Genomic DNA, 12,725 nt, shown 5'->3' with positions numbered 1-12,725 from the left:
CAATTTTATTTTACTAATGGTTACATAACATTTGATTTCCTGACTTGTACATACTGTGGCAGATCAGGCTCTGAACTGCAAAAACCTGAAATAAACTGTAACGTGAGCCTCAAATAAATTGGTCAAATGTGTTGAATTGACATTCAGCAGATTCGTGTCATAACCAACACAAGTTTAACAGCCTAAACTAGATGTAAAACCTGATTGCAGTGGTTCACACAGAGGCAAAATCACCCCAGAAAGCCACGAGTGATCATCTTAGAAAACGGACCTGCAGATACTGGCGTTAGGCCAGCTGCAAAAATTAGGGCCACAGAGTATTTAATGTAAACTAGATATACTTTGATATCAAATGCATCCACAAATTCATAAACGATATACTTCCCAGGTGCAAAATATGATATTAACAGATATGTTAAAAATTAAAACCACATAACAAATGCAGCAGCAGCCCAAACTAAATGTTAAGTCTACCAAAGCACCATCTGTGCTCCACACTAAAGTACCTTCAATTTTAAGTGCAGCTCAGCTGCTCTTTAACAACTCACCTAGACCTCATAGTGCTACATCGAAAGCCTATTTTCTCTGTATTCAACTGTGTCCAACATCTTAAGCCTTTTTAAAGCCTCTGTTTGTGTGTCTGTGTGTGCGTTGCTGTATGACTGCAGATTACACTGTAGCCAGAGAACGTTATGAAACAAAGCCAGGGCTTAGGCAGGGGAGTTCCTCTGCTCAGGGACTTGTAGCGCAGGCATGGGAGTCCATTCCCTGGCACAACCGCTGGCACGATAAAGACAAGAGGCAATTAAGAAATGATTTTCACCTCGCAGCTTGGGACAAAACCCCTCGCACCTAACCCCACTCCCCTGTTCCACTCACTATATTGTACATAAAGGCAAAGTCTCCCAGGCCTAAAGGGGCCGGATAAAGGGGAGGGGATGAGACTGACAGAACACGGGACGGAGAGAGTAGGTAAAAGACGGCAAGAAAAGAGGGAGTAGTGAGGGGAAGGTAAAGGGAAGATTGTGTGCAAAAGCCATGGAGCAGGAGAGTGTGGGAAAAGAGGTGAATAATGGCGTTGTTACAGTGGGAATGAGGAACGGAGGTGATGCATGAGGGGCGATTAGATGGCGTCAGTGCAGCTAGTAACCTACAGGAGAGAGAAAGGCGTCCACATGCCTATTGCAGACTATCACTGGTAATTGACAAAGGGAGCCTGGATGGGAAGTGAAAAAATTAATTTAAGGTCCAAGCACACAGAATAAAGACATTTGATATTGAGTCAGTTAACGGTTAAGTCACATTACTGGATATTCCCTGGCTGACTCAGGCTTTTAAATAAATCCATTAATAATGTTGTCTCTTACAACAAACCAAAGAGATTGGGTTAGATATCCCACTAAGTCAAAGTTCTAAATCCGTTATCAGTGGTTACTCACACAATACGATAAAGCTCTGAGTCTAACCTCTGGGTTCATTATCAGACATGAAACCCACCCTGGTTGCGGTTAATGCTTAATGTTACTGGTTGCACCTTTTCCTGGAAAGACATGCCATTTCATTCACAACTAATTTCTTCTAGCCTATTATGAATGTTATGGGGGAATTCAAGTGGAGAGACAATTATTTATTGTTTGAACAACATATATATTTATCCCTCCATTATAGGCGTTGTGCCATTGGTTGAGCAACTGGGTTCATGCAAAAAAAATATATATATATTTTCACTCACCCCTTGTGGTATCTAGCTATTCGCTTCAGTATGCTGCTTGGTATTGAGATAGCCGCCTCACATATTTCAGCTATCATTCATATACTTTTCTTTAAACATTACATCAGGAAAACTCTGCAGCAATGTGTCCTTGCAGAAAGTATGTCACTGTTATTCTGGATAATGCACAGAGTTGCTGTGTGCAATTTTCTTGGCACTGTTTCTTTAATAGAGAGACATAATCTCAATAGCTAGAAATCACGAAGAGCAAGTGAGAAAATGTTATTTTGTGATATACGGTTAAATGACCTTTTACTTTCATTTACTTCAAGTTGTTAATGCCAACTAATATGCACAAGATGTTCTGAGTCACAACACACTGCCACATAAAGATGCAAGTCACAGCTGCTGTTCAAAATACAGCTACTGCATTAAAAGCATTAGGAACCACAAGGAAAACATCACCAGGATTCATTATAATGAAAAACACTACTTTTGGCAGGTAAGTACACTATACCTGCATTAGCAGGTATAGTGTACTTGGTTGATTTATTTGTTTCATACTGTGCAGGAATTTGACGTATAATGATTTCATGCATCACTTCTCTACCTCAGCACAACAGTCAGGAATTAAAACCAGATTTTTTTTTAAACTGAGAAATGACTGAATGGTATGAGTAATATGAATTTCCACTATTGATTTCAGTGAGGGTGGGGGCGTGAAAATGACTAATGGTAAAACTAATATACTGTCAGGAAATGGGCCATCACAGAAGTTAAGTCAAGTGTCTTATGACTATCGTACTTTACTGAATAGACGCCACAAACGTTTTATATAAGTCAGACAAAATGACTAGATAGGGAAAAGCATTAGCAATAATGCACATTTTCTATTCTCAGCCAGGGCTGTCTTTTTATTTTCACTTCTTTTTTTTCTTTTTAAAAAAAAATCAGCTTTACCTTACATACAAAGGCAATATTCTAGGAAATAAAAATAAATGTTCGCACTTCTATTTTAAAATCTGAAAGAAAAAAAAAGGACAAAAACATCCACAGTGCGTATCAACATTTTTACATAAAAAATCCCTTCTCTGCAACATTTTCTTTTTACGGTTACACACATGATTTCTCTGACTCACATGATTGCAAGACAGATCAAGTAAACTTCCCCAGAATGCAGCCCGGAACCAGATGCTCCCACAATAATCTAACTTTACTCCTCATCTATATGTCCACACCCTCATGAGTATTAGTTCTGAAACAAACAAAAAAAAGGAGATGTCTGACTGGCTAAGCCACCCTGCCAGCACGTCAGTCTCTATAGAAACCTGGGGGTGGGGGGGTATAAGTTCCCCCCAGTCACACATGGACACGGTGAGTAAAGCAGTTGTTTGGGGGGGGGGGGGGGGGTACACTTGATTGGACACTTTCTAGTCACCATGGTAACGTTCTGCTAGTTGCCTTGCAATTTATATTTACCTAGAGTTTGTTTCGATTTTTCTCTTAAGTGCTAATCAACACATTACTCATTTCAAATGTGTGAAAGTGAACTTGCATCTGCAACAATCGGGCATGGATTCAAACAGTGATTACCTCATTTCTTATCCACACTCTAGAACAACTAAATCTAAAAACAGCGAAGGCCTGCCTCGCCATGAGCATTTACTTTTTCATGAGTCATATTTTGTTTAGAGAGTCGTTGCAACAAAGATCAGTAAAGGACTCGTCTTAACTGCCATCGCTGTGGATATTCCACTTCAGATGGTGCTTAATTTGATTATTTCTATCCTCTTGTATTTCTTCTCCTTGACAGTCACAGGCTAGCCCTGGAAATCACAACCCCCCCCCCCAGGCCTTGTGATGTTTGATCCAGGGCCAGGGGAGGCCGGCCAGACATTCAGCCCAGACTCTGGCGCCCTTCCCTCAGTGTACCATGCACTCTAGCTCCCTGCTGTGAGGCCTGGAGGAAATCACGCAGCCAGGAGAATTGTAAAAGCCCTCGCCTATTGAGAAGAGGTTAAAAACAGGGAGAACAATACCTTTGACTCGCACTCTGCTTTTCTCGGTGGAAAAACTTTAAAAGCACCTATTGCTAAAAAAAAAAAGTAAAAAATAAATCAATCAATAAGCAAAAAAGGAAAAGAAAAATCAATATTCCTGTACTGACTCATGTCAGTTCATATTGTTTTATGTCACATTTCATTTCTAGGAATAAGATAAACCCTAACCCGGAAAATGTGTCCAACAGCTCTTTCAATTACATTTTTTGCAAAGGCATTACAGGAAGTGCAAAATGACATCCCCAGAGGGCCAGATTATGCATGTGCATACATGTTAGTATGTTAGGGTGTGTGTGTGTCTGGCAGGGAGGGGAGGGTTGTAGAGGGGGGTTAATTCACACAGCTGTGTAAGATCAAACTGGAGAGGATTCCAAAGTTTCCTTTGGCAGACTAAATCAAAACAAAACGGGTGGAGGAATGCAAGATGCTGCTGCAAAACCGCCAACAACCTAATCATGTTGCTAAGCAGTCTGATCTTTCAAGTAAATGATTATCACATGCAAACACACGTGCTACGTAAAAATTAAAACAGAGCAACAATGAGGTAACAGATCCTGCTGATTGTGCACAGGCTCCTCCTATGCAACTGTGAGGCAATTTTGCAAAAATACTCCTGTTTCCATCCTCTCTCTACAGCACGATCCCACAGAAAGCTCCCAACGCCTCACTCCTCTCTTTGTAACTGTGCTGAGTAATAGAGCGAATGAGCTGAGAGGGAGGAGGTGAGAGAGACAGAGTGGAACGGAGGGGGAAAAAAATCCACTCAGTATTCTATTACAAGACAAAATGGGGGGGGGGGTGGGGGGAGTAATGCGTTTCTTATGGCGGTTGGGGTATGGTGGTGTAGGATAGACGCAAACAGAATGTGTATATATTGACCTGCGAATCAAACAAACCGTTTATTCTGCCTCTTGCAGCCCCCAACCACCCACCCACCACCACATCGTCATTCCTCCTGTTTTCTCACATGTGGGCTAACACGGGAACCAGCACATCCGACAGCTCAGCAGCAACACAAGCCCTTCCCCCAACCATGTTTCAGCAATAAAACATGCTCTTGTCCAGTCCTCCAGACACAGTTCGGAAGGCGTAATTGGTACGAGTGAGGGCCAGATGCAGTTAACACCTTTTTTTCTAACCAGTCATTTTCCTCTAAATCAGTCAACAGCCTCAAAATATCAAACTACTATTATTCCCTGAATCAATAAACTTTTTCATGAAGATCTTTTTACACCACACACCTTTATGACATCTTCTACTTTTTTATCATTCAGCTAAAGCTGAAAAGTAGAAATTACGCAGTAAGCGTGGTCACCCAGCCACTTTGCTCCACTGGCTCATTACTCCCCTGTTGGGGAAGTGGGGAAGAGAGGTGTGGGGGGGGGGGGGGGGGGGGCTGCCATCCTGAATTAAGGCCTCCCAAATGCTCGGTGAAAAGGGTTGTATTCAAGAGCTCTTTAACAGAAGGGAGGTCGCTGTTCTGCAACTAGCCATGTATATTGGAGAGCCCCAAATGACTGCTGTAAAAAAAGAGAGATAATGATAGTCAAATATTTAAAAAAGGTTATCACTGGAAAATACCCTCATGAGAGATTAAATGAGAGTGATTCATTGGCCAAGGCAATTTTGCGCCAAAGAGGACCTGAATAGAGTGGCCAGTGGCTTGTTGGCAGGAAGAAACAAACCGCTCCATCATAAAAAGAATGATTCATAGATTACTGCACTCAGTAGGAGCTTGTGAGACCATAACACATAACAAGAGCAGTCATGAATGTACACTGAATGGTAAACTGAATAGGATTCCCGTACTGTGACCTTATGATACTGTGCTACAGCTATTTTCGTGGAAAATATGACAAGTCAGAACATAGACAACCGATGGCAGAAAGCTTCAGGATTTCCTGATCTTAGCATCACAGTCGAGACATTTCATGATTTTGCCTACAGAGTATTATTGGCATATGTTAGACAGTGAAACTGTGGTACTCCTGGCAGAAAGAGAGGGAGTAATGGAGGATCGATACCGACTGAGCCTCTGCTCTGTTGCTTCATCCCTCGAGGCTTAATTCACTGGATGTGTAAAGACGACTGTGTCACAATAGGGGATCAGATGGGATTGACCACAGGATGAAAATGTAAGGAGTGTTTATTAAACTGATGTAGCTGAGATGAAGAGCAGGGAGAGGTTGAGCGGAGATCGGTCAAGAGGTTGTCTGGGAGATGTACATAATGGTCATTAAAAGCTAATGCCAGACTAAGCTATAATAGCGTGGTGATGCACAAAAATGGAGGAAAACAATCTAATGCCTCCTATTTCAGCTTTAGAGAGCTTAAAGGCGAGCCCAGGGCTAAGCTGAAATTTCAACTAGAAACAAAGGCACCTGAAGAATTGTAAGATTTTGTGTTTCCCCCCCCCCCCCCGAAAAGCTACATATCTAACAACACTTGAAGAAAGAAATAGTAAATAAAAAAACTCAATTGTTCTTTGCACTATACTATTGCTGAATGTCCTTCATGGGCCCCCATAAAGCCTGCAAGGCCAAACCAAAGACAAAGCTAAAGTGTTGATTCAGCTTCATAGGGATCCTGAACGGATAAGCTGTGGCAACCACTCACTCATTCACATGCACACACGAGTGAGCATGCACACACACACACACACACACACACACACACACACACACACACACACACACACACACACACACACACACACACACACACACACACACACACACACACACACACACACACACACACAGCCTCTCAGGGCCTGACCAGCTGTCTCACTCCCCCATCTCTGTCCAAACCCACAGGAGCAGGGGGATATAAATCACTCGGCAGAATGAAGAAGTGCACGGAGGGAACGCACGTGGTGTACGTGACACACACACACACACTTCACTGCCTGCATTGGCTGTCCACAACTGCAGTGTGTCCAATCATGCCTTGTGTTCGACTATTGGAGCATATGCTGTAAAACACACCTACTCGCACCTACGCACATATTGCTTGTGACGGATACACATACCGTACAACAAAGACAGTCACACCTTGTTTTATGTCATTACTTCTGTAAATAGCACACACTACTGATATCCACACGACACCTTGCAAGGTTGGCCTTAAAACCGGTTTATCTCACCTACTGACTGAAGCTGTACACCTAAAGACCTTTGCCTGTACATGTGTGTGTGTGTGTGTGAGAGACGGTGCCAGCAGAGCCAGAGTGCTCAATGCCAACAGCTGATAAGAGAAAAGGTCATATTGCATAACAAGAGTTTGTGCTCTGTGTATGACATAATGTTGCAAAAAAAGAAAAGCCAGAGAAGAAGAGGGAGACAGAAACAGAGTATTTATGTCGGAGGAAAGAGCAGAGGGTTGATGCATTTGGCCACTGACCATCCATTGCCATTCCAAACTGAAGCAGGCAGCTCACAGAGTTGTAACCATACTGAAAAACTCTCTGGTTGTCAAAGCAGGCCTCATCTTCATTTCAGCACTAACTAAATAAATACATTAATAAGGCTGATTTAAAAGAGACTGGGCTCTTCACTCTTCACAATTTTTTCTAGCAGTGCTTGTTGAGTCAGCAGACTCTGTGAGAGGAGAGGAGCGGCCAGAGTGACTGAGGCTGGGCCTACAACGTGGGAAGGAAGGCTTCCTCACTGCTTTAACACCCAACTGTTGAGAGGGGACACATGAACAGAGGCCTGGCAACCATCAATTACCTGACAATTATCATTGCATTACAAATGTAATTGTCACCAAGACACAAAGATAAATTAAGTTGCAAACACTTATCCTTTTGTGTTTTCCTATTCTTAAATTTTATTGCACAATGTGTTCATTTTCTCTCTTCAGTGTGAGAAACATACAAACTTCTAATCCGTTTCAGTTGTTTCCCATTGTGCGTAAATTGCAGGCAATCTTCATGAGGACTTTCAAGATTCTTGGCAGTTACTTTTATGCCACTGATACAGTTTGGCAACATAATCAAAGTAGCTCTGCTTTGATTTTTCTCCACTGTTGAATTAACATTAATTACACAGCAGGGTGATGTTTTTTTTTGTTTGTTTTGTTGAAATAAAATGTGAATCACTCATCATATTGCAGGGGTTGCTTAGGTGTAGGTTTATGGGGAAAAAATTGTCCCAGGTAACAATACAAGTGTCAGTGACAAAATAAATGTGAAGCTATTGAAAACACTTATCTTTTAATGTAGCTCCTTTCACAGGTGCCACGTGGAATGTAACCATAGTGAACGTCATCACATAAACAAGCAGTAACGTGGCTTTTGCACAGTACACTTTGGTTTGCCCTGGTAGCCATAGTGACGGAGAGGTTGCAAAGTGAACCCTGCCATGTTGCACACGTGAGGAGAAGGGAGCTTATGAAAGAAGAATTTGCATTGAAACATAAGGTTAAATGAAGCGCATTGAGGCTCAGCCACGGTGAAAAAACAACCCTGTGACCCTCTCTTCATGGTCCTACATGAGGCCCACATTTCATTTGGACAGCCCAAGAACGAGAGAGTGAGACAGAGAGACAGGGAGAGAGGGAGATGAAGAGAGGAAAGGAGCAGAGGAGGGGGACAGTCTGTGCCTATTCTGTCCCCGCTCTCTATTTTTGTTTCCTCTTTTTGTACACGCTCAACGCACACACTCACAGTGCAATGGATTTTCAACTTGGCCCTCATCAGTTGTGCGCCTGATGAAACAAACACTGACAGCCTCTTTACATTTGTAAAGGCCCCTGCAGCAGCTGTGCTTGTCCCACACACACCATGCGTGCACACAAACACGCACACTCACACACAACCTTTGAATCAGAGGTCTAGCCCCAGCTGGGGCCTACAGGAAGAGCCGACTCTGCACAAAATGGCCCTGACTGCACTGAGCTGTGCTCTGCCGTGCTCTCCTGTTCTTCTCGCTTAAACACATTCACAAATACACACACACACACACACACACACACACACACACACACTGTGTGTCATGTTTTGTTAGACAGAACAACACTGCCGCACATTAGCGCTTGCTACCTCAGTCATTACACAGCGCCTAGCCCTCAACCACTGGCTTGAAAGGCAAAAACAAATTTAAAAATAAATCGACAAAAATACATTTTTAATGATTTTAATGGGAGCACAGAGAGAAAAAGTGCTTGCTTGCTCCTGCACTGTCACTCAACTCGAAAAAAGACCTGACATGGCAACTTGGCTTTTCTTTTTAGTTCTGTTCATATTGCTGCCTATAAACCCTTGTAGAAAATGGTCACTGCCTTGCCTTGTTTGCTTTTATTAAGGACACATTCTCCTTTTATCATCATTTTATGGTGTATTTTAATATGATTTGCAGATACTAAGTGTTTGTTGGGTGCAGAGGGTGGGGGTGGAGGGGTAACAACTCACACTCATGTTTCAAGGGAAATGGTTAAGCCAAGCATGTATAATTGTCTTACGCTAATTAAGGGGAGGGGGGGGGGGATCAGTAGGGCCAAGAGTCCTGTCTCAAAGCCTGGAGGGGGGCTTGGGGATCTAGATCCCTCCAGGTTGTTGTAGAAATGCACATTTCTGAGCCTTATTTGGTCTGGGCCAGACTTTAAGCATCAACTGCAGCTGTCGAAAACAAATGACAGATGTGACACACATGCACACACACAGGACAGAAGCATGCATCATGAAGTTGGGCACGCAGACATACTATTTCCCCAGCCCTGATACTCTGGCTCCAGTTCTAATTATACAACCAAGTTATGAATAGAACAAATAAAAAAAGCCCATCCAATTTTAGAGTGTGACACTGTTGGCCGTCGTAGTCTGGCAAAATTTTAAATGGGGACTTTTGTTTTAGTCAGTCATAATTGCCATGGAACATCTTGTTTCCTCAATTCAGAGGGAGACTTACAGACAACTTGATGAGATGAAAACCTTTTGTTTTGTTTGCAACACACAAACCACATTTTTCACACATTTTAATTAGGGTATGGTTCACGTAACTAAAATGACTTAGTCACGGACAGAGAAAAAACACTGTGATGGGTGACTATTACAAACGTCAGCACTGACAATGAAAAAAGACACTGGGATGTAAATTGCTACTGCAGAATACATCTAGTGCAAATGTTATTCTCAGGGGACTGGGCTGCAATGAGTACCATGTAAGAAAAAAAGAAGTTCTCTCTCTCTTTTTTGTTTTGATGATGTTGATGCCAACATATTTCAGCAAATTGTGTTACTGGGAAAGATGGATTAGAAAGTAACCAAAACTGTATGTTGCTTATAAGAACACATACAACTGCAAAAATGACATACTGTTTCCCCCTCAATCAGACTACAATGGACAGTGGAATGGACCACAGAAACCATTTAAAAAGTGGATAATTAAAGGCTCAATGATATGCTCTTCTGGAATGGGTGTTTCTAATTGTCATATCTATTTGTTCATACTTTCACCAGGAAATGAACAGTTATCATGAGGTAGACACCACGTGGACACTTGTAAAACTGAAATAAGTTGTTGAGAGAAATTTAATTCAGACTCCTCTTATCAGACAAACTCAGACTTCTACTTTAATTGCATGCACGTGGAATGTATTTAATTCACTATTCTTGCCCAGGAAACAGAAAGGGCATTTCTGATTCCTGTGGGATCACTCTGGAAATCACTCCACGTTGTTTGGATGGGGGTGGATGGGGGGAGGGCTTTGGTTATATGTGCTGACTTCAGCTTCACGGCATTAGGAGACATGATATGCCTCGTGCAATTAAGCGCAACTTTGTGTCCATTGCGCGTGACGATAATTCACAGCAACAACCTATCAATTCATGAAAGAAGTGCAACAAAACTTTAAAGCCCAGACACAGAGGCCCGGTGTGCAGTCATGAAAAAAAGATACACGGTAACTTAGTCGAACCATTCACACTTTGCGAGATTAACGCAGAAAGACGAGGGTGTTTTTCAGGCCTAAATCTCAACTAACACTACAATTTAAGTCCAGGCGAGGATAAACAAGTATATTTTACAGCCCCCTTCCCTATAAATTCACCCGTACTTGCAGAAAGAAAATGGTTGCTTCTTGGTATCGCAAATACATGAAACCTCTGCAATGCGACTGCACACATCCTCTTTTTAAAAAAAAAGACTGGGCCATTCAGAAAACACTGCTCAGTCACATCGCCCACGTAATGTGCAGTTTAATGGCAATTCGGTAGCTGAGGAGTGAGGACGACATCCAAACGCTTGTAAGCTAACCGCCCCCCCCCCTCCCCTCCTCTAGTATCGCAAAAATGGAGTTATCCCACAGCGGGGCTGCTGCAATATCTGCTCGCTCACAGAGGTCACACGGATACCTGCAAAATGTCTGGTACTCAAACGGACTAAACGTATAACGTAAAGACTGTAGCAAAGACAGCCGCATAACAACAACGTCAGGAGTGTCTCCCCCCTTCACCGTTTCAATTGAACGAAAATGCTGAATTGCATGACCCCCTTTCCTTCTGCTCTCCCTCACTCTTTATGGAGAAAATTAAAGAGCCACAACAGTCCGCAAAACAGGTCGGTGTTGCCAGCCCTACAGCAATAATACAACACCAACAGACAAACCGCTATGTTTAATATGCACCCTGTACATTATCCTCAGCGTGAGAGTGGTTTTGTCATGTCTTCTCAAGGTAGATAGCTAAAAATGCTCAGCATGGGACGAAATGGAAGCCGAAATAGCTGTGCGATGGCCGACAGGCTCGTCTTCACGGCTCTGAATAGGAAGAAATTAGGAGCGAACAAAAGCCTTTTCTGAGCACAGTTTGCCAAGTCCTTTAATATAATACCTTTCCACAGCTTTGTCATATAGTCAAGACACACTATACACCCCCACCAGGGGTCAAAATGTGCGAAGCAGCCCCCACAAAAGCACCCAATGTTCAAATAGCTTAAAACATGTCTGATGTCGAAGAAACGCTGCAACACAGACATTGAATAAACATTGCTGTCTCTTTAAATAAGACATGTAATTGCTAACACGTTAGGGGAAATTGTAACCTTTAAAAGCATATCTGACCCAGATAGTAGACAAGCTGCGTGATGGTGAGCATTACAGTCCCTGATGAAAGTTTATATTCATCAAGGTAAACTTGAATACAGCGAACAGCATTTGTGAGCAATTTAGGTAAAGAGGTGTTTGTACTTACATATTTCTTTTGAATGATATTCCTCTTAGGTCTTTCCTTGCTCATTATGCAATCCCCAAAAATGTTTGGCTATAGAGAGAATGGCCACATGAATTTCTTTCTTTGACTCTCGCCTCTCCCGGAGCACACCAAATGACGATTTAAATCCCCGGCTCTGTAGGAAAAGCTGGCTGGCTTTGCGGAATCCTCCTTTCGGTGTTTCCCCTTAAACTAGTCGGATATAAATCCCAAAATTCAAGGGTCGACGACGAACAGAGATGGACTGAACCCAAACTCACTTGGGAATAACATAGTCAAAACAAATGCACAACAATAAGTTCCATTCGGCAGAACCGCTCGGCTTCTCGTCTCTGCGCACTCACTCCCGGCTCTTTTCAAATACATGAATATACTTGGTGATAATCACCAGTTACATCTTGCTCTGACTAGAAGATACGACGAGAAATGAATAAATAAAATTAAAATAAAACGTTAGTTGTCAAGTCTTTCTTTTTTTGCTGGAGCCTGCGATCGACGAGAGAGCTCTCCAGCGGCACTGCTCTGACTGAAAGCAGCTCCTTTCTTCCCCAGCTTCAGCCTATCACGTCCTCTCACCATTCAGCGGCAACTTTAAAATCCCAGTGAGATAACCCTAAACGCAAAACGCTTTCAAATATTCCTGTATGGCGTTAATTTATGGACGTATAGTGCATCTGTGATCAATTTAATAGACGGTTTATAGTGATCTTACACTAAATACTGCATTTTCACTTCTTTAATATGC

At 42.4% G+C, this 12,725-nt stretch overlaps 1 protein-coding gene across 1 annotated transcript in view; it reads right to left on the bottom strand.

Annotated features, from left to right (window-relative positions):
* jarid2b (jumonji and AT-rich interaction domain containing 2b) overlaps nt 1–12,499 on the bottom strand; it is a 102,740-nt gene extending 90,241 nt beyond the window's left edge. Inside the window, exon 1 of the mRNA XM_062435589.1 lies at nt 11,963–12,499. Within this exon, the coding sequence (XP_062291573.1) occupies nt 11,963–12,007 (45 nt within the window). The 5' untranslated portion in view covers nt 12,008–12,499. The remainder of the gene's footprint in view (nt 1–11,962) is intronic.
* Nucleotides 12,500–12,725: the final 226 nt, after the last annotated feature.

Source organism: Scomber scombrus, chromosome 16 (assembly GCF_963691925.1).
Source record: "Scomber scombrus chromosome 16, fScoSco1.1, whole genome shotgun sequence".
Lineage (NCBI taxonomy): Eukaryota > Metazoa > Chordata > Actinopteri > Scombriformes > Scombridae > Scomber > Scomber scombrus.
The sequence above is the reverse complement of the archived record's forward strand: the minus strand, read 5'-3'. Positions and strand labels throughout refer to the sequence as shown.